Source organism: Catharus ustulatus, chromosome 6, assembly GCF_009819885.2.
Source record: "Catharus ustulatus isolate bCatUst1 chromosome 6, bCatUst1.pri.v2, whole genome shotgun sequence".
Classification (NCBI taxonomy): Eukaryota; Metazoa; Chordata; class Aves; order Passeriformes; family Turdidae; genus Catharus; species Catharus ustulatus.
In genome coordinates, this window is record NC_046226.1 from 33,532,879 (window position 1) to 33,553,425 (window position 20,547).

The following is a 20,547-nucleotide window of genomic DNA, read 5'->3' on the forward strand; positions in this document are numbered from 1 at the left end:
CATAATTTTTGCATTGCCATATGTATTGCAGCCTAGTTCATTAAAAATCTATTGCTCTGTTAAACAGTTAACAAAAGACTTTTGAAATTCCATAGAATATCACTCTGTAACTTTATGATGCTTGAACAAGTTGAGAGAAACACTGATTTAAATACAGGCTAATCTATTTTAAATTGAAGTTCAAAATATTTAATATAAATAGTACACATTTGACATACAAAAATAATTAGAAAATTACATCATCTTAGTGGGGAAATGTAGTCCTTCCAGTACTTTCACTTTTCCAGGCAAAACTGTCTACTATACTACAAATGCTCTGCAAGTTTCTCTTCATTAATAGATTTCTGAATTAATAAATCGGTTTTGCAGCAATTTTGGTTTCTCTTTTAAAATTTATTTTGTATGTTACATTCTACTAGAACCTTCAGAGATGTAAAAGCTTAGGAAAGAGTAAAATGAGTAGGTCATTATGAAAAAGCAGGGAAATGGTTTCTAAATGTTAATGACTCTTGTGCTTTTTTTAATGCATCAAGGAAAAAGTTTTCAGCAACAAAGAGAAGCAATGAAGCAAACCATAGAAGAAGACAAGGAGCCTGAAAAATCAGGTGGGATATATGCTTCCCAAGTTAAAAAAAAAAAAAAAATCTCTTGTAGCAGTGTTAAATAGTGTTACACAGAACCTTGTCACGGTGGAGTTGCAGAAAGATTTCCTGGTGTGGGGTTTTTTTTGGGTAACACAAGTGGGATGATTCTTTGAAATTCTTCATGTAAATACAAGCCTGAATTTAACACTTTGTTGAATAAATCACATGGGTTTTTCACAACTACTAGTGATGTAATTGGAATGATGTAGAGAATTTGGAAAGCCCCTTTTTTCATAAAGAATTTATCTGCCATGACTTGGTTGAAGTCCTTGACATTTGCTTAATATACAAAGCATTGTAACCAACAAAAGGATAATACACCACCTCAAAACTGCAGAATAAATTCTCCACTTTAAAGAATCAAAACATGGGTGGAATAGGAACATTTTTGTTGTATGGGTGTTTGATTGTCATGATTTTTATTTTGGTTAGGAAAACTCTGGTGCGCGAAGAAAAACAAAAAGAAACGGAAAAAGGTTTTATACAATGCAAATAAAAATGATGGTAAGGAACAACTTTTGCACAGTGTGTGTAATTATAAACAACTATAAAAGATTGTGAAGAGAATGTTGAAATTCAGGGTATGATGTTAGAAATGCTAGCAGTAAGTTCTGTGTAAGAGCAATATTATGTTGTGTTGCAGCATTTAGTGAAAGATGTAAAAGAAGTGAAAGGATTTGAAGGATCATTTAGTGTCTTTAATAAAAATCAGATGATTAGGGAAAAAACAGATAGCTTTTCAGCCATAGAAACACTCATAGTTTTACAATGATTAACCAATTTATTACAGCTTTGTAATATCATCTCACTCTGCATAATTAAATTTCATAAATGGAAACTTTCTTAACAGATTTTATAGGCTACTTATACAATGTTCTTACAAAAGTCCTTTGGGATTGGGATGATGGTTGCTGTCATTGGGTATAAAGTGTTACTCTTGTACTAGAAACTTGTTTTTTGGTAAAGAAGTTGTTTCTTCGGTTTATGCCATGAAGAGTTATAAGTGGAAACATTTTTTTCCCAAGAAGAGAAAAAGTTCTCATCTTACTGGGCACATGATGATCTTTGGGTTTCTGTTACTTTGGTGACTCAGATGCTAGGGCAGAGAGTCAGGAACAGTCTGAAATCTGATACTGCATGACAGGCAATACATGGAACTGGCAGTAGAGTGTGTTGTGACTGTTTTATTGTTCTCTCAAGATTATGACAATGAGGAAATTTTGACCTACGAGGAGATGTCACTGTACCATCAGCCAGCAAACAGGAAGCGTCCCATTGTTCTGATTGGCCCACAGAACTGCGGCCAGAACGAGCTGCGGCAGAGACTGATGAATAATGAAGTGGATCGCTTTGCCTCCGCCGTGCCCCGTGAGTGTGACAGCAGATAAGGTTCCTTGTTCTAAACCTTGGCTGCAGACAAATCCTGTTGTGTTGGAAATAGTAATTAGGAGCTTGGGGGTTTGGGGCAGGATATATTGAGCTCTTGGAAAACGAGAAGTTAATGCAAATGCAGTGTTGCACGCACAGTGTTCTAGAGGCATTATAAGACATGCATTTATATCAGTTTGAATAAAATTGGAGTGAGTTACAGCAGTTTAAAAATAAACTGTTATATTGGGCAAAAAAATTTTAATCCAATGTCCTGTGTAAATTTGAATTTAGGTGGAAGTGGCTTTAGTGCACTCCCAAACCACTTGTATTTCAGAGAATATTATATTTTTAATGTCTAATGTACCGTAGATTATGTTTGCAAACAACTTAGCAATATATATTTGTTGAAAAAGAGCTAATAGCTGTTTTCACATTCAGAACACAACTACAGTCAAAACTATTCCTTTTGTAGTTTACTGGTTTTTTTTCCTCTAGGTAATGTAAGAGAGACCTTTAAATTAAGTTTGACAACTTAATCTGACCAGGGACATTTATTGTAGAAAATAAAATACACAGACTTCGTGGATATTTCCTGTATTGGGTTGGGGAGGGTGTGTTTGCATGATTAACAATATGCCTGCTAGGAGGAAAACTCTTTTCTTCAGTTCTGTACGTGTATCACAGTCTCAATTTCTTTTTTGTAGATACTACTCGGAATAGGAGAGAGAATGAAGCAGCAGGCAGGGATTATCATTTCATCTCCCGACAGGCATTTGAGAGTGACATAGCTGCAGGGAAGTTCATTGAATATGGAGAGTTTGAGAAGAACCTCTACGGCACGAGCATAGACTCCGTGCGGCAAGTCATCAACTCAGGCAAGATATGCCTTTTAAATCTTCACACCCAGGTATGGCAAAGCTCTTGCCTGTCATCTTTTAATTGTAGAAGCTACTGTGAATATCTATAGAGCTCTATCTGGTTTATAAAATGAGTGTGCTTTCAAGGTCCATATTCATGTTTATGCCAGGTTTTCTTTCAGTGATGCTCAGTTGACTCTGTTCAGTTCCTTGTATGCACAAAAAATATGCACATCTTTATCTGTGCTGCAGGTGACAGGGGCCTTAGTTTTCACCAGCTTTGAGTATCTGGAAACCATCTAAATTGAAAAATGAATTAAAATAAGATTTGTGTCTCTCCATCTTCCAATTACTCCATGATCTCTGGGGTTTTTGAAGATAGAGAAGACATTGTGATTATACTTGGAAATGCATTTCAGGAAGGTTTGTGCAGTTTCCAAATACAGTTCAGAAATGAAGTACCTCACATCAACAGTATTGAAAAACCATTTAGCTGTGACCTTTTGGTTATGAAGAGAAAAACTATGCTTGCATACCTCAATTTGGAAGTTTAGTCAAACATGGTAAGAGACTGAGTCCTGGAATGCAGCCTGTTTTTTTATATATATGGTATGTATGAGTTCTGCTGCTGTTGTAGATACTGCATAAGAAGCCCTAAAACTCAGCCACATCAGTAAAATCTGGGAGTATTGAAGCTATAATTAGTCATCAGTTAATCATCACCAGCTGGGACCATGTGATACTTTACAAGTGTAGCTCATGGGTATTGCAAATCGTGTCATGAGATGAAAATTTATAACTCTAAAAATTTTTCTAATTCTGTGGCTATAAAAATTTATCTCAGAGACAAATTGTTTATTCCAAGACAAACCTGACAAAACAAAATGTGACGTATACAGTAAAGTGTATCTGATGTCTTGTATTTTAATCCTTAAAATAGAAAAGGTTAAACTGTGATTTTTTCAAGTAAACTCTAGTATTTAAAGACTTTTCTCTGTGTTCAAAGCTGATACTTTTCCTTAGCATTGTAAGATACTTAGTTCCATGTAGCTGACCTTTTTATTGCTTTTGGTTACCAAAAGATCTGTTCCTTCAGTTATGAAGGAACAAAAGTAAATATTTAAATATTTTTTAAAAATTAACTAAAAGTAGTTTCATGAAGCTGAAAAATGTTGAATATAAATTTTGTAGAAAATGGTGTCTGAACTCTGAATACAGTTACAGTAATTTCATGATTATAAGCCACACCATTTTGACTAAAATTTTGCTCCCACCCTGGAAATGCGGCTTACACTCAGGAGTGGCTAATCTGTGAAAAATTTTCTGAAATTTCCAACCCCGGAAGTGCAGCCGAGGTGCCGAGCCGAGCACCTGCCAGTAAAACCCGGCATTTCACGATTGTTACAAATTGGTTACTGTGTTGCGCGGCGGGTGCAGGCGGGCTCCGTGCCAGCAGCGCGGCGGGGGGAGAGGCAGGGGGCTCCGTGCTGCAATCCCCGCCGCCCGGGGGGGGAGGTGGGGGGCTCCTTCCCCTCCTCCCGCTGCCACCGTGCGTGCCGGCAGGCTCCGTCCCTGCCTGCCACCGCAGGGCAGTGCTGGGCTGGGGCAAGTGAGCCAGCGCAGCGGCAGCCGGCCCCGAACGGCCCTACCGAGCTGGGCCATCCAGCCCCGTCGGCAGCCCCGAGCGGGCTGAGCCCACACGGCCCGAGCCGAGCCAGTAAACCCTACGATTCTGTTACTACTTGGCAACTTTGTGGCACACGGGTCCTTGCTGCGAATGACAGAGCGGCTTATACTCAGGTGCGGCTAATTTATGGACAAAGAATGAAATGTTGCCGACACCTGGAGATGCGGCTTATAGTCAGTGCGGCTTGTAATCTTGAAATTACTGTAATTCTATTTCTGTTACTATATTGTGCAGTTGTGTTTGAAGAGTGTATATCATCAATTATAGCATGTGAATAGTGCATCAATAAATGCCCTTTTCCTGGGTGGAACTGTTAAATATTTAGACCTATTTTTGCAGTCCCTGAAAACACTACGTAACTCTGACTTGAAGCCATATATTATATTTGTCGCGCCACCTTCCCAAGAGCGACTACGTGCTTTATTGGCCAAAGAAGGGAAAAATCCTAAGGTAAAGTGTCTTGCACTTCTGAAACCATGCTGGGTTTGGTGAACAAATGCACATACTCTTTCCTTGGGATGGGGGCATGGTGGTGGTACTGGCAGTTACCACTGCAGTGAACCAATGTAGTTGTGCTCCAGGCTGGTAGGCAGACCATGCTAAGAAATGGTTAATTCAGGGTGCTTTTGCCTAAAGAAATGTGAGAAGCATTAGACAAGGGAATGCACTACTTATTCAGTAATCCTGGGGCACAGTGTCTCTGTGTTGGGGTCCCTGCATTTGGGCACAAAAACATGACCCTTTATTACAAAACTGTGGAAAACCCAGTTTTGTCCTCAGGTAAAAGTGGGAGTAATTCTATGGAGCAAAGGATTACTGGTTTTCATTTCAGAACATTCCTGCCTTTGGAAAAGTATTTACTTGAAAATCCAAAACTCTTCAGATAAAATTATTTTAATGCTTGGTCCTGTGGGATCACTCTTCATTTTTAACCAGTCATGTCCGAGATCTGAGCTTATGAGATCTAGTTACTCAGAAGTTAGTTCTGCAGAATGGACTTGAAAGCCAAAGATTAAAAATCAGGACATCTGAACGCTCAGAAAAGTTCCTTATGATATACCAAGTGCGTATTGCTCAGGCAATGGAATAGGTTCATCATCAGCTTTTAAACTGAAATCTACCCTGTAGTGATTGGCAGGCACCCTTTCCCACCACAGTATCTTCAAAGTACTAACTGAGCATAATGCAGTTCATACTAAGGAAAAACAGTCTTCTCAGCATAACTCACAGTTATTCCTGACACAGCTGCTGGTAAAAAGGAATGCATTTCTTGGTGCTGCACTGTGCCTGTTTTCTTTCTGATTAATTGTATTAGAGTTGTCTTTCAGCTGGGTACATGCCACCAAGTTAAACCCGTTCCCTGATGAAGAAAAGGGTATTTTCTTGCATGTATGCCCTAACGTTGGTCTGATTTTATCATGAGTGTGTAATGACTAAGAAAAGAATCCTGAAGGCCTGAAGTTCCTTTTGAAATATCCTCCCTAGATTAACTCAAAAATTATACCTGATTATTTTTTTAATACAAAAATAAGTTGAGAAAAATAAACAGAAGTATCTAAGTGTAAGAAAAATTCTGAAATCAAAACATTTCTACTTCTGCCTTTGTATTGTTTATCTACACTGCAATATTCTTGCTTTTGACATATTCCCTTTTAGCTCCCAAATGGTGTTTTCCATATTTCTGCAGTTACTCACCTCATGTTGTGGTGATTGGGTCAGCTTAAATGTGTAACTCTTGCTGTGTGTGGCTCTCACTGCTGTGTATTGAACAATTGTCCCCAGTGACAGCCTTCTCCTTTGGCAGTTAGGTGTTGGTAGTGCCAGTGGAATGCTGCTTTGTTCTGCACGGTTTGGACTTCGTCTTACACCATCTCTGCCATCTCCAGTCTCCTTCAGTGAAATCAGTGTTATGCAATGAGCAGATCTTCCTCTTTTCCTTTAGCCTGGGCAGTTATTTACTCTTTGCCGCTCATGGCCAGCCAGTCAGGATTGTCTCAAATGCCCTTAGCTTTCAAATATGGATCATAGTTGAGTGTTCCTGTAAAGTTTTCAACAGCCAATAGCAACACCATGAGCATTTGTGTAAAAAATTGAGTTGTTCCCTTTCCCTACTGTTACTGTGGGGGAGAGGCTTACATACCTACACTAACTCTCTGTTTCTAATTGCAGCCAGAAGAGCTGAGAGAAATCATAGAGAAGACAAGAGAGATGGAACAGAACAATGGCCACTACTTTGATACAGCAATTGTGAATTCTGATCTTGATAAGGCGTATCAAGAGTTACTTCGGTTAATAAATAAGCTCGACACAGAACCCCAGTGGGTGCCCTCCACCTGGCTACGATGAGAGCAGTTCCAAGGGACAAATGGACTTCAATCTAGTTACCTTTCCAAGCAGAATGGTCTGCCCAGTTCTAGTATAAATGCATGTGAGCTCTAGACTTCAGTGGCAGCATCCTTTGCCAGTGAAATTGCGTATTACTGAAAATACGCTGATCAGCTTGTGAGCCAATTTAACTGATTTAAAGATTGTCCAGGTTTTCTTTCTCTGTGGTCTAGAAATGGAAACCATATCAGTACTAAATTCTAAAGCTTCAGAGATTTTTTTTTTCCTAGCAACTACTTTTATACATAAATCCACCTTTTTTTAACTTAGAATCACCCTTAGGAGACAAGGATTTTAAGTGTGTTTGTGTGTGTGTACATATATATATATATATAGTCCATGCTGTCACATAGTTATAAATATGAATGTTATTTAACACTTAACTTAATGACTTTGTGGGACATGAAGCTAGTTCAGGAGCATAATTCTACAGATCATTGGGCAAAGAAATAATCTACATGTGAAAAATGTCAATGATAAACCTCTCCTGTTCAAAAAATACACAGAATGAAGATGCTCCTCTGGTCTGGAGCTGCCCTGTGAGGCTTGAGTTAATATTTTATTTCTCAAACATTCCACTTTCTAATAGCACTGTAATTGAAAAATGTGTATAATGTAAATATTTCAATCCTTGTGTCTTTTTAGTCAAACTTTTAAAATCAGATTTGACTGCACAGTAATTTTAGGTCCAAACAAAGATGACTATTATATTGAACTTTTAGATGTGATATTTTTATGGTATTTTCTTTAAAACATACTGACTGATTGGAGCCACTGTTTTTCACAGACCTGTAGAGATAGAAAGGCAGAGGTTATATTTTTGTGAAAATATATAGTTATAAGACATGCTGCTTGAAAGTCAACTAAAATTCTCATGTTTTATAACAGAATACTGACTAATACAGACTGATGTGCTGAACATTGGAAGACAGTGGGGTTTTTTAATCTCTGCAAATGGTTCATGTTGTGGCTGTTGGACTAATGGACAACTAACTGGAATTAAAATAGCTGAATGTAGCTACTGTGTTATGAGTATTGTAATTCACTAGCCAATGTATTGTCCTGCATTTGCTCAGTACTGCAGTGAAAATATGTGTAAAACACTGGTAACTGACTGAGAGAAAAGTCACAAGAAAGGGGAATATTTTTAATGGTTAAAACAAAAAACTTGAAACCAGGGAACAAAAGGTAAGGTCTTTTTAAGTCTCTGCATCCTCAAATGATTCTGGCTGTGAAGGTTTAACTACTGTGGCTGTGCATCTACAGTAGGGCTGTTGTTGCTGACACTAAATTAATAGTAGTATCTTGGCTGGTTTGGGTAGCACAAAGAACCTTAACTGTGAATATCTCTTTTAGCCATAGCGTTTCTTTGTTCCTACAGGTAAAACACTGGAGTTATGTCAATGTGTAGTTCAGTCCTGTCTAATGTTGAAGGATAAAAAAATAGTTACCATTTTCCATTCTGTCTTGCATATATTCTTTCTTTAAATGTTAGTAGAACAAATTCACACCCATAGTTAAAGAGCTCGAAGTATAGAGCAGATATAAAGAAATTGTCAGATAACTGTCCTAGGTACTGAACTAATAATCAGTACATTTTTGTATTGAACAATTGAAGTATAGAATGCATTCCTGTCTTGCTAGAAAGCAAAATTATTTGCTGGTTTAATAATATTTAGGGCTGAAAAGCAATTAAGCAATTAATGGGGACAAGTAATGATGCTTCAGAAAGAAAATGGGGTGGAAACTTGAATGTCTTAGTTCAAGTCAGTGTTAGAAATAATACCATGCTACTGTTGGCCTAAGGGCTGGATATTCAAAATTATGGCTTTTTTGCCTCACATTGCAGGCATGTTTCTCTGTTTCATCCATAGTTTGTCAACAGCAGTGTTCAGTTATATTAGAAAACCTGTACTGATTCTACCCTTTTTAAAGAAAGACGATTGTAGATGTATTAGGCTTTTGGGTATTGAGTGTTTCTGGACAAGAAGGTGGAAAGCAGTAAAACATGTTGAGTAAGGTTAACCTAGCTCAGCTGTGTAGGTGCTGTCCAAATTCTGCCAGTCACAATCAGCTCAAGGTAGTTGCTTAACCCCCTTAGGTATTCAGTGTTCATAGGCAGCATCAATCTCAGCAAATCATGCTATGTTATTTCATTCATGTTTGTCTCCCCAGTTTTTCTGAAATGGTGTACAGAATCTGTTTTTATACAAATGAGCTTTTGAATGTAGACTTAAAGCATATTGCTTGAAGTTCAGCTCTACTCTTAATTCCCAAGGCACACAGAACTTGCTGACATCCATACACAGGTGCTATGATAGCTTTTAAACCAGTGTTAGCTTTGTCTCCAGCTGAAAGGAAGAGCTTGAGCAGCACTGGAATACCTACCTGGCTGTCCACCTGCTGCCAGCTTGGACCTGAAACTACCTTGTGTAAGAAATTATTCGGTCTTGTTTAATGAAGAATGTGTGCTGGTTCCCTCGAGGATAAAAGAAAATACATACAAAAGAAAATTCACTGGTAAAACTCTTCAACCTTATCCCAGGCTTTGTAGTGAGCTGTATCAGACTGAAATGAGAGTATCTGCATTTTTACCAGTCCAGATTTAATTTAAAATGTTAGTTTAATTGTATAAAATAATTTTTGAATGTAATTAAATGCAACTTTAAAATATTAGATGGGTGTTCCACGCCTTAATTAAGGTAACTTCACTGAGACCTGCGGTTAGCCCCACGTTGTACTTTTATACGTATATCTGCACTCTGTATTTTGAGACATCATGAACTGCACACTAATGTAAAAATGTAAAATATTTCTAGATTTAAAATAAATCACTGTACAATTTTACTTCTTGTAGTGGATCTTGGGAGTCTTCTTTCTGCCATTTTGCTGAATGTGTGAAACATGCTGTGACCCATCTGTGCCCTAGAACATGTTCTATGCACCTTCTGACACCATCCATCCTGTGGGAGAGGCAACAACAGGTCTGCAGAGCTCTGGTGTCTCTTTCAAGCTGGATTTTATCTTACAACAGACTGTGGACTTACTATTCAGCTGTGCTGTCAGCAGCCTTATTATGCATACAATTCTAAAATGATTTTTTAAAGGTGTTAATAGAAATTTATTTCTTGCAGTTTCCCTACATCTGGATCATGTTTAAAACAAGATGCTTACCTTGAATAGGCTAGACTTGTAGTAGTAGAAACCATGAACTAGCATTAGTTCTGGGGCATGTGTTCAGTTTGCTGATTGCAAACCAGCATCTTCAAGAAAAAGAACACAACCAGTGTGTTCAAGGAATGACTCGACATGGCACTTAGTGCTGTTGACTGACAAGGTGGTGATTGGTCAAAGCTTGGACTCTATCTAGAGATCTTTTACAACCTAAATGATTCTGTGCTTCTGTCTTTAGGAAAAACAGCTCTTCAAACTGAGCAGGGTTTAGTGACAGCCTGCTGATAATCCACTCACCTGGACTCCACTCATCAGCCTTGGACAAGAGAATTGCAGAAGGATGGACTGCTGTACATGCAACCCTGCTTTGTTTGCCAGCCTACTGAAGCAATGAGATTTGCAGCAACATGTAGACAGATGGTTGTTTCTATGTGCGTGTGGCAGGAGGGAGCCACTTCTCCATAGTTACTTATTTAAGTAGTAAAGATGAAAGTAAATGTTGGCACAGGCTGTAAGAGATGTGCTCAGTGTGGTTTCCAGGTCAGAGGTAAAGGGTGAAGCAGAGGTTTTATTTTGAAATCAACACAACAAGCTTTTAAGACTTGTCTTTTAGCAACTCGAGCCAGACACCAGGTATTATAGCAGTTAAAATTTACACTTGTTTCTAGCACAGACAGTACACAAGTTGGCAGAACCTCTAATTAAAACGGAAGATATTTTAGGCCAATGGTAACAATCGTGCAACAAAAATATACCACAGAAGACTCTGGATTTCATGACCAGGTTAGAAAACTAGAGTTTCCTTTACAGGCATTTGACTTCAGCTGTGCACAATAAGCTGTGCTTGTATAAGCAACCTGGACATTACTAATTCAGCAGCAAAGAACATCACATGCATCTTCCTCCCTAAGTAACATTTTTCTCTGCTTGTACTAGGAAGGGGAGCAATTAGATGAATCTGATTAGGCAAATCCAGAGCCATCCTTCAAAAAAAAACCAATCAACAGTCATTCCTCCTAAGAGAAGAAACAGGCTGAACATGGAATAGAAAGCTTTCCTGATAGTAAAACATCTGACCCATTTCTGCCTTTCCTCCTATGCTGTAGTCAAGTTCCCAGATTTCTAATCTCCCTGGAGAAATCCATAATCCATTCAACTCAAGACCTGGACACCAAATGAGAAGCCACATAAGTATCTTGGAGGCAACATGTCTTGAATTATATTGCAATTGGACATTCTGTATTTTGGGTCCCCTGCTCCATATACAGCAACCGTGCAGGGTTACTCGAAGAGAAGGTCTTCATCCTTCTCTTCTGCTAAGAGGTTGGCTGGCTCACTTTCCTCACCAGCAGCTCTCCGCAGCTCCCGCTCTTGATCAGACTTTTCTTTCAAGACTTTTTTCTTTTCCTGGATCTTTTTAAGCCTGTGAAGAGAAATGCAGCTTTATCTGTGAAGCAAATATGTCTTCATACTACAACAGGTTAGTAGCTATGCCATACAACTTAGATTTGTTAAAGCTACCTGGAAAAGTTCCACGGGAAAAAAAATTCTGTATCAAATATCAAATTTGGCAAAATGGCAAAAATAAAAGGTTTTTAATGCTAGCTGCTGCAACTGAAACCAAACTATAAATTATATATTCTTGACCCTTAACACTGCATTATACTATTCTGCTTGTATTTAATCAAGTTAATTTCTCTTTCATTTCAGGCTTGACATTTTTGTTTCAGGTAGCCCAGAATACTTTATTGGCAAAGATGTCCTTAAAGCAGAGTACCTCAGGGTACTGTATCACATCATTCCCTCTGGAAGAACAATGACAGCTATATACAACTTAATGGAAGGAATTAATTTATAACTTTCAGACAACTAATTGGTGAGTGCCCAGCTCTGGAAACTCAATGTGCAGTAAGAATGAGTTCATGTTTAACAATGTTTGCTGCCAGATTTGGTGAATAGTTTCCCTAACTCCCTTCTGAAGAATGGTCTATTTTAAGAAGAGACCTAGTCTAGTCTTCAAAAGTTTAGTCTTTTGAACTAGTCCTTTACCTGTAGAATTCCTCTCGTTCTCGTTCATCCAGTTCTGTGACGATATAAGAAAGAGTACGCTCAATCCTGGGAATAATCACTAAAAAATATATGAATAAGAAGTTGGGACTGCTGTTGTATTAACCAGGAAGTTGCCTAATGTAGTGCACAGATGTTGTTTGAAGTCAATCTAGTAATTATTTTTGCTAGGGGAAACTTACATCTTTCATGGAAGATCATACTATTTCCCAGTGACAAGTACACAAAACATAAAGTCCTGAGAAGCAGGCAGAATTTGAATTAAACGTATGTTCTTCCATCATTTTGTTTCAGAAACTTCTGTTCAGTATAGCATCTTTATTTAGAATTATCTCTGTTTAAAAAGGCCACCATGAAAACAGATATTCAAATACAACAAAATCACAAGCAAAAAGCTAACACACTAAACACAGCTTTAACACCAAACTGCACAAGCTCTGTGTCAGAATCATTTGTTGAAAGAAGAAACCTGTTATCATCATCACCAAGATTATTTGGAAGGCTGCAGAATTTCTAGGTCGAATTCTCAGTGATAAGCTGTAGTTAAGGCCTGTATGTTCAAAGAAACCAGTCCATGAAAAATTGCTGAAAAGGATGATTTGGAAACATGGACTGAAATACGTTATTGTGTACATGCAAAAATGATGATTAAATCCAGGACATCAAAATTTGGCAACTTGAAACAATCAGAGAACTCTGGACACTGCAGCAAAAGGAATCACAGTACATATAGGGATTGTAGTAGTACTTAAGAAATGGCAAGAAAATCCACAGACAAGAATATGAAGAATAAAGAATTCAGATCAAAGAAAAATACCATGGTATTGACATAAGGACTGTTCCATCCAAAACCAAGAAGTCACCAGCCTCTTCACTGGGTACCACCATTACAATTTTAAAGTTTATCAGAGTGATTTGAAGTTAAATATATTTTAGTTATTTGAAGTTTCTGCTAGCTATTGGAACATCTTAATACATAGAAACTTTGTGTAATTTGCTTCTAGTCAACAGGCTTCACCAGTTAAGTCAAAGTCACTAGCAGGGACTGCAGAATGTTTGTAAAACTTTTGTCCTGTAGGTTCTTAATACAACTTCCTGATTACTTTTTCATGTTTGCCTATTCATTGCCTATTCTGTGTCCTCCAGTCCATTCCACTGGGCTTTTAATTTCTTCCTTCTTCCAATATGCTTAATTGTAATGCTTTCTAGAAAGCATTCTCGAACTGGTGAGAAGTTCTAACAAGAAAAAGTGGCTTCCTTGACCCTGCTCCTCATCTTGCATGGAGACAGAAAAATTTTATGTATCCCAAATGGAAAATACTCACCATGTTCAATTGCATTCACACGTCTGTTTGTTATTTTAATGGCTTCATCCAAAGTAATAAAGGATGTCTGATGGAATGGGATTAAATAATTAATATATAACAAGACAAACTCAACAGTTCCATCAATTCTGTACACAAAGCCAAATAGTACTTAGAAAGCCAAGTCTATAATGTAGCTTTACAAACTATGTCCTTGATAGAAGCAGAATGTTTTCTATTAATGTCACTAGCACGCTGAATACTGCACATAGTGGTTACAAATACCAACTCTCCAAAGTACTTTCTTCTTAGCATTAAAGAATAAGGATTTCTAAGAAGCAGTAATATGGCTAAAAAGATTTGCAACTTTGTGCAGCACTGGGACTAGATTAGGATACAAGATTATACTTTCATTTTAGAAAAGGTAGAAACCAATGATGCTGTTCTTTTTTAACTCCCACCAACCTGTAATGAGGCCAGTTCCACAAGCAGCTCCACAGCTTTGGCATAGTTCCTCTTTAGTTTAGCCAGCTGTTCTCCACCTCTGGCCAAGCCAGTCAGCTCATAGCCTGAAAAAGGAAAATTGTTGCTATTGCTATTATAGTGTTTCCTTACTAGATAAAAATTAATCCTTTACACACTACAGGGATATAAAGAGCTCAAGTGAGAAGCTAAAGCCTTTGCCCATTAACAAATTGTCTCTATAGTGGTTTATGTTGTGCATGGCTCTAATAAGACTTAGAAGTCTCAAAATCTGGAAATATGAGACAAGTCGTCTCCTCACCTGAAACACTCACTGATTCAGGAAAGCAGAATCTATTAGAGTCCCTAATAATCCCCCCATGACACAGGACCAGGGCAAAGCATCAAAGGAAGTAAGTACCCCTATGCTATGATGTAAACTGACTTTAAGACATGATGTACATTGACATTAAGACATGTCAATGTTTCTGTATAAGCATGGAATAGCCATTAGTACATGAAGACAGAAAACACTTGGGTTGTACTTACTGTCCCCTCCTTCCTGGTAATGCTCAAAAACTGGCAAGGTCACACCTAACAAGAGTGAACAAAAATGCATGTAAGAGACATAAAGGGTTACAGATCTATTAAGTACAGCTCACTTTTACCCCATTTGCTTCTAATTATGTAATGTCAGAAGTTTTGTTTACAAAATATTCCTACATAGCTTGGAATTATTAAGTCATGGTGATTCTGACATACAATATGGAACTTCAGAATTGTGTTGAGTTTGCAGAGATCAAGACCCATGGAAAATTCAGGGAAGTATTCTGATTTATTCAGTTTTATTATATATCTGTTTAGTAATATGTTCCCTTTGCTTAAGCAATATTTTAATCATTCAATCCTGATTTATCTGTCTGGTTTTCTTCATAGACAATTGTGGATAGACAATTGCTTGAAATTTATTTAACTTTGGGGCTTTACTCCTGATCTGTTTTCCAGTAAAGCTCTATGAAAGTTACGCTTTGTCCAAAGATTCAGAAACTGGACTGCAATTCACACATTCATTTTATTTTATGAGACATAAGTACCAAATACAAAAATCATAAGCTGTATGTGAAAAAAACAACAAATTACAAGGAACAATTATTGTTCCTACAATTAGGTAAGTAAGAAAAAAAGAAGACAGTGTTTGGATACATTCCTGCCTACTTCCAAGTCTCCTCCCACAGTTCCCTTATGAGTTGAAGTACTGGTGGCCTGGAAAGGAGTCACCTGCTACATTGTCTTTTTTAGCTCTGATCTTGACTTGTGCTTTGTTCACATTTTGGATGACAGTGGTACTGTAAAGAAGAAAATACAGACCTTAATCAGGAAAGTTGAAGTGATTCGTTAACTCATCATTGTACACAAGATGAATCAGTTTTAAAATAGCTGAAGGCCCTGGAAAGTGTTGTCAGCTCAGTTCTCTATGCAATTCATTGCAAAGTCTTCAAAGCTAACATAGAAGCTTTGAAAGAAACAGGTTTCCAGCAAAGTTTGGAAAAGATGCAGTCTATGAAATATAACTTTAAAAATGTCTTAGAACAAGTTTACAAAGCACAGCTGAAAAACTACCCAGTTATTTTAATAACATTGAGTCTAATCAACTTGTAATATTTCTTTCACAATGAAAGTGAAGCAATTTCAAGGCTTTACATGCAAACCAAGGCCACAACATTTTGTTCATTTTAATTTCTAAGTATTTGTACTTTCAGACCATTAATGAATTTATTTATCCACTAACTACTGTATTAACAAACTTGCACTTGTACCAACAATTCATCTTGAAGCATTCCAAACTAACTTAAGGTCTTCCAAGAACAGGTCACTACAGCTAACTCCTCTGCTAAAGTCCAGTTTACTTACAGGGCGGAATCTGACTTGTTTATAGCTAAACACAGTGACTAGTTAGGACAGGAAAGAGCCCTATATCCAAATGAAAGGGCAAAAAGACTTTTCTTCAGCAGCACACAGATTGCTACTATGTCTGATCACTTGGCTCTTGCCCATTAGCTGGTAGTACCACCAGCTGAAGATTAAACACTTCCCCATGCACATCTGGTGAATTACACAAACACCCTAGACAGAACTGTAATTTATTAAAATACAATTAAAGTATCCTGCTCAAGGAAAAGGATTTGTTTCTCCTCTTGTATACAGCCCCCTCTAGCCCTAGTGAGACAAAGGTCAGTAAGGCAGGAGATAAGAACAACTGGTAAAATCACTGTGTGACTTACTGGCAGAAAAGAGCACACATTACATCTGTCCCTCAAATTCACAAGACCAAATTAACAAATTGTTCAATACTCTGATATAAAGTCTTGCTTCCCTACATTTTTGATTTCAAGCTGCAAAAAGCAGCACCTTCTCAAACCAAGCACAAAAACAAAATTCTCTTAATCTTTCTATTTTGTTTAGCTTCCAGTGGAGTATATGTTTTCATCATGCAAGTGATGTCTCCCTTTACATAACGGAATTCAGTTCATCCTGTCCACTGTCATATTTCTTTAGGTGCCTTTAAGAATCTACATTTTTTTCCAAAAGAGAAAATAATAATTTGTTGACCCATAGGTAGGACATCATCATGGAAGCCCAACAATCCTCACCTGAAATCTCCTGCTGTAAACTTTGCCTCAGCAAGTGAAAAGGCAGCTTCTCTCATCACCTCACCCATCAGCATCTTAGTCTGTTAAAAAAAAGAGGCAGCAAATACAAGGCACATTGTTACTCCTTTTCCAGGATAAATAACCAGCATCATAAAGAGAAGAAACTGAAAGTCCTATATGCATAGCTTACTCTCAAACTGGAAATTGTAATTCTCAGGTGATGGGCAAAAAAAACCAAAGAAAAATTTCAGCTGTTTCACATCGTAGAACTCATAGAAAAGGCAAAAGAGATGCCTTAATAATGAAATTCTATTACATGGGGGTTAAATCACAACAACAAAGTGGCTCAGTAGAAAAATACTCTTCTTTCACATTGTATGGAGTACTGTGGACAGCTGAAGTTGTTTTTCAATATACAAATGTACACAGTTTTGTGAAGCTGTACTCTCCTTCCACTCTTTTTTCCCAGTTTTTACAGATTCATAGCCCTTGTAGCTAAAAACCATGCTACTGAGAAACACCAGCAGGAAGCAATGACAGTGATGAGAGTTTGTCTACAGCCTGGCAACAAAGGACCACTGCTAACCATGGACACACTGCAGCAGCTGCAGCTTAAACAGCACAACTAAACCCATCTGATGTGGCAGAACAGTAGGCTCTACCTTGGGTTTGTCATCCATGTTACAAAGGAAGAAGCAGGACACTGTTTCTTCATAAAGGAACAAGTTCCATCTGGACAAAACTTCTGCTTGCTAGTGTACTTAGTCATGCAGGAAACATTATAGATGTGCAGTATCCCCTCAAGCCAGATAAAGCAACAAAAATGGGGCTACAGAACATGTTAACACCAATCCTAAAGTATTTGGCAGCATCAGAGCAAATTCCCTGTAATACAGAAGAGATGATAGGGAACTTGGGACGCAAAAGAAAGCAGAGGCTAAGACTGGAAAGAGGTGAAAAATATTAACTCTTCCAAGTTTCTGTATCATTGCAGCCAAAAAACCATAATTCTGCTCATGTGTTCTCAGTAGTTTCACTTACAAAAAACAGGTTAACCAGAGCTGTCCTATGTTCTAGCCTATTTAATGAAGTTAGCAGAACAGGAATGCACAACAGACAGATTTCAAGTAAAGTGAGCCCAACAAAGGAAAATTCTAATTTACCTACCTCAATAATTTTCTTAAGGATCTGCCTGAATCGAAGCGTCAAAGCATCAGATTTTTTCTTTAAGAGGTTACGACCTGTTTGGGCTCCTTTCAAACGAGCCTTCATGATGGTCTGAGCCCTGGTAAGCAGAAGAATAAAAAAAAAACATCCTGCATCATCTGAAGGGATTAGGAAAAAACTCTGTGAAGTTTTCTGACATGTATATGACTGAAATTACAAAGCAACCAAGAAACAACATTGCAGTAAAACAAGATGGCCACTTCAGGACAGAATTTTAGATTCCCATTCAAAATCAACAGAATTTATCTCCATCATTAATGAGAACTACAAGGTTATTATCTGTGAAGTCAAAGCTCATGGAAAATTGACATCTTCCAGTGCTTCCATAATAGGAAATAGGAGTTTTCATTCTTCTTCGTGACTTAGAAGTACCAGAAATCAAACTACTCCAAATACCCACTGTCACTGTGACACTGGTATTGCTTTTAAGTTCTTTTACTGCCATGTCATCTTCTCAAAATCAGACAACACAGCAATTTCTTCATGTGGTCAGGACTGCTGATGCCATATTCTGATTTTACAGAGCAAGAAGATTCACCAGTTGTACATTCTGGTTTTCCTTAGCTTCATATGCTGCACAGGAGATTTGTAAGCTATTAATGACAATCAAAGGCAGCAACAATTTAAAAGGGATATTAGTGAGTTAGCTGTAGCTTTCACCTTTACTTCCAGTAGCACACTTAACAGGCTTCTTATATGAAATTAGGAACTGTACTGCTTTCTACATGCAGCCTATTGTGCACAAAGGATACTGCTCAAGTCAAGTTCTTACACATTTCCTCTCTGACCTTGGAAAAAGTAAGTACAATTAAGATTCTATCTACACAGTGGAATCCATTACTGGCCACATCTACTAGCATGTGATGAAAATAGCTCCATTAGCATCTACCAAATACATGTAACTGAAAACCATGAATGCTTTATGAAAGTTTATGATTAAAAAAATAAATCAGAGAGTAAAAAGGCAACTTCACTTTCCTAACAAGGTGTCTGTCATCACCTTGAACTAACCTGTTCACTCTGTTCACCACCTGCCAGAGACTGGCTGCCCTTCTAGTTCAAGCAAGATCTCACTTGCTCTGAGAGTGCAATAAACAAAGTCTTGTTTACTCTCAAGGAAACTGAGCAGCTTCTGGAATTGAAGATATCCAGCACAGAAGAGGCTCATACCAGCAAGCCACTTCATAACAACAAAAAAGCCCCCAAACCAACATAAAAAGTAAACCTTGTGAAATCCTCTTCTGCCAGTTAACAAAATTAATTGTTGCAGACACAGGTCATCTTTATTTTGCCACTCTAACTTATACTCCTTTGGGAACACCAACCATCTTATTGTCTATCACCTGGTTTGAAACCGGGCTTGTAAATATTAAGCATTTTTACATGACCACCCTCATGCCACAGTGACACATCACCTCACAAAACCAGTGACCTTTCAAAAGTGATTGAAGTGCCCCCTCCTTGGACACCTAAACTGAATGAAAAAAGCACTACCAAAGAGCAGGAGTGAGACCAGATGACTTAGTGTGTGCAATAATTCATTTCTGGTATGCAATAGTTTATTTATAAACTAAATTTCAAAACAGAACCTTTACCATGTAATGTATTAATCTTTCCATATAAACTGTTACTTTATATATCCTGAGCTCCTACAGAGTGAATAATTATTAACTTATGTTTGAGGTTTTCTGTCCTGCAAGGCATCCTTTTTTATTATAATGATTATGTGCAGGCATCAACCCACTTTTATGCAAGAAGATTTGAAACAGCCTTTCACCATAAAGTCTGTCTGTCTGAAGCGACACTGAACAACATTATTAAACCAGCAATTTTATCCAATTGTTTATGTTTGTTCCAATTTTGGCAGCTTTCTAAGCCTTCTCAGGAGACATCTGATTTCATGACGAACAGTCTGCTGTCTGGATCTGGAAAATTACCTGACTGTCCACTACACTGGCAGCACTTAACTTCCTTATTTTTCAATATTCTATGGCCAGCCTCTCGTACAGCAGTACCGTCTGTTGCAAACTTAAGGGAAGCTGTGGTTCCATTTGTCCATTCTTCCTACACATACGTGCTACAAACTGTTTTTTTAAAGTAAGGTTTGCGTAATCACGTGATTTTTAAATACCGCGCCCGGCATCTCGGTGCCGGGCCCTGCGCCGGCCCTCCGAGGACTGACAGCGCTGGTGTGGAGCCTGGAAGCAGAATCTCAGTAGGACTAGCGGCCCTGAGCTGCTCCATCTCCACAGCGCCGGGGCAGCCCCGCTCGGCGGCGCAGCGCGCACAGCCGGCGGAACCAGCCCCAGCGCCGAGCCCCGAGGAGGAGCCCTGGGCGCGCCGAGAGCCGCCGCTCCCGCCGCCCCGGCCACGGCACGGAGCCCCCGCGCTCCCCGCTGGGCGCCATCCCGACCCGTCCCGGCGGACACTCACATCCGCGAGGGGAAGATCTCGATGCGGTCCTTGGCCGACATGGCTGCGGCGGGGCCGGCCCGGCTGTCACTGCTGTCACCGGCGGGGCCGGCTCAGGCTGTCACCGCTGTCACCGGCGGGGCCGGCTCAGGCTGTCACCCCTCTCACCGGCGGAACACGGGCCCCGCTCTCGCCGCAGTCGCCGCCGCCGTCACGTGACTCGGTCCCGCCCCCGCGCGAGGCGGTGCCCGCGCGCAGGGGACAGAAGCCGGACGCCCGCGCGGCGCCGCGCGAGCCGCTTGTGGT

At 38.9% G+C, this 20,547-nt stretch overlaps 2 protein-coding genes across 2 annotated transcripts in view; one reads left to right on the forward strand and one right to left on the reverse strand.

Moving 5' to 3' along the window:
• Positions 1-9,791, forward strand: part of PALS1 (protein associated with LIN7 1, MAGUK family member) — a 56,243-nt gene extending 46,452 nt beyond the window's left edge. The window contains exons 9-14 of the mRNA XM_033062408.2: positions 534-605; positions 1,077-1,148; positions 1,845-2,012; positions 2,720-2,922; positions 4,899-5,009; positions 6,729-9,791. Of these exons, the coding sequence (XP_032918299.1) occupies positions 534-605; positions 1,077-1,148; positions 1,845-2,012; positions 2,720-2,922; positions 4,899-5,009; positions 6,729-6,905 (803 nt within the window). The 3' untranslated portion in view covers positions 6,906-9,791. The remainder of the gene's footprint in view (positions 1-533; positions 606-1,076; positions 1,149-1,844; positions 2,013-2,719; positions 2,923-4,898; positions 5,010-6,728) is intronic.
• Positions 9,792-10,666: 875 nt separating this feature from the next.
• Positions 10,667-20,473, reverse strand: ATP6V1D (ATPase H+ transporting V1 subunit D). The gene is made up of 9 exons (XM_033062409.1): positions 20,263-20,473; positions 17,770-17,887; positions 16,603-16,682; positions 15,230-15,297; positions 14,501-14,545; positions 13,955-14,058; positions 13,511-13,577; positions 12,168-12,246; positions 10,667-11,541 (listed from the first exon to the last, which is right to left on the reverse strand). The coding sequence occupies exons 1-9, from the start codon at positions 20,301-20,303 to the stop codon at positions 11,400-11,402; spliced, it is 744 nt and encodes a 247-aa protein (XP_032918300.1). The 5' UTR covers positions 20,304-20,473; the 3' UTR covers positions 10,667-11,399.
• Between the last annotated feature and the right edge of the window lie 74 nt (positions 20,474-20,547).

What these genes read in the sequence shown, in the direction of transcription:
- ATP6V1D (XM_033062409.1), bottom strand. Translation starts at nt 20,303, where the DNA reads ATGTCGGCCAAGGACCGCATCGAGATCTTCCCCTCGCGGAT. An exon ending in TTTACAGCAGGAGATTTCAG is followed by an intron (nt 15,298 to 16,602) that starts GTGAGGATTGTT and finishes TCTTCTTTACAG; the next exon opens with TACCACTGTCATCCAAAATG. An exon ending in TGGAACTGGCCTCATTACAG is followed by an intron (nt 13,578 to 13,954) that starts GTTGGTGGGAGT and finishes CCATTCCATCAG; the next exon opens with ACATCCTTTATTACTTTGGA.